General features: G+C 32.0%; 1 protein-coding gene across 1 annotated transcript; it reads left to right on the top strand.

Annotated features, from left to right (window-relative positions):
- The first annotated feature begins 470 nt into the window (after window positions 1–470).
- On the top strand, window positions 471–956 carry LOC145089540 (uncharacterized). Its single transcript, XM_079027962.1, has one exon. The coding sequence runs from the start codon at window positions 471–473 to the stop codon at window positions 954–956; it is 486 nt and encodes a 161-aa protein (XP_078884088.1).
- Window positions 957–1,189: the final 233 nt, after the last annotated feature.

Here is a 1,189-nt window from a genome sequence, read left to right as displayed (position 1 = left end):
TTCTTATGGAGTTTTGATTTATTAGTTATCATCTGATCACGATTGTTCACGTCTATGATATCGACATGCTCTAGCCTAATATGTGGTATGAATCTGGTTGACTTATAGAAACTACTTGTGAATCTTCGTGCTTAGGTTTCAGATTCCTGATTCTTCTATGGGTGTGATTGTTGTCAACCAAAAATGGAACACCAGGGGAGAGTTCTAATAAGAACGATGTTGATTTTGATGATCCTTTGTATCTGCATCCTTTCGATAATTTTGTTACTACTATAATTAGTTTCAAACCGCTTGGAACTAAAAATTTTAGAGTATGGAAGAGTTCTATGGCCAGAGCCTTAAAGGCTAGAAATAAAATTGTTTTTTTTGAAGGTACTGAAATTAAAGATAAAAAGGATAACCTTAAATGGGATAGGGTTAATGCTATTGTGTGTTCTTGGATTCTTAATTCCTTATTTGAATCAATTTACATGGATCATGCCTATTCTGAATTTGTTCCTGATATTTGGAATGATTTGTGTGCTACTTATTATAAGGTTGATGGATCTGATTTGTTCAATGTGCGTCAACATATAAATTCCTTAACTCAAAGTGGTTTGTCTGTGTCTGATTACTTTAATAAATTGGATGGTCTTTGGAAAGAATTTGATGCTTTAATTAAATGCACTAAATGTGTTTGTGAAGCTGCTACTCAGCAAAATAATCATTCAAAATTAATGAAACTTATGCAGTTTTTGAGTGGTTTAGATGATTCTTTTAATCAGGTTAAGATTCATATTTTAATCATGGAACCTTTGCTGGATGTTAAGTCTTCATTTTCTATAGTCTCTAGGGAAGAGTCTAATCAAAAGAATGGTTATGTTTTTGTTGTTACAAATAAAAATCAATCTTTTGCTTTTGCTGGAAAAGTGAATGATACTAAAAAGTTTAAAAATAGGAATCAAAATTTTGTGTAAAAACTGTAGGTTGAAGGGCCATACTATTGAAAAGTTTTATAAACTGATTGGTTATCCTAAGGATTACAAACCTAGAACTGAATCTAATAAAACCTCTACAGTTTCTGGTAGTTCTTCTTTTTGTAATGATTCTTGTAGTTCTTTGGATGGCACTTCTGATCACCATGTATTGATGTTAGGCGTGTCAAACCCAACAAATAAAGGGGTATGATATACTCCAAAAGAATCCCACT

The sequence above is a fragment of the Lactuca serriola genome, chromosome 2, assembly GCF_051521515.1.
Source record: "Lactuca serriola cultivar US96UC23 chromosome 2, Lser_US96UC23_V15, whole genome shotgun sequence".
Taxonomy (NCBI): domain Eukaryota; kingdom Viridiplantae; phylum Streptophyta; class Magnoliopsida; order Asterales; family Asteraceae; genus Lactuca; species Lactuca serriola.
This window is presented reverse-complemented; position numbering and strand designations above follow the sequence as displayed.

Bases quoted from the DNA above. Each gene is read 5' to 3' on its own strand.
- LOC145089540 (XM_079027962.1), top strand. From the start codon at position 471: ATGGATCATGCCTATTCTGAATTTGTTCCTGATATTTGGAATGATTTG.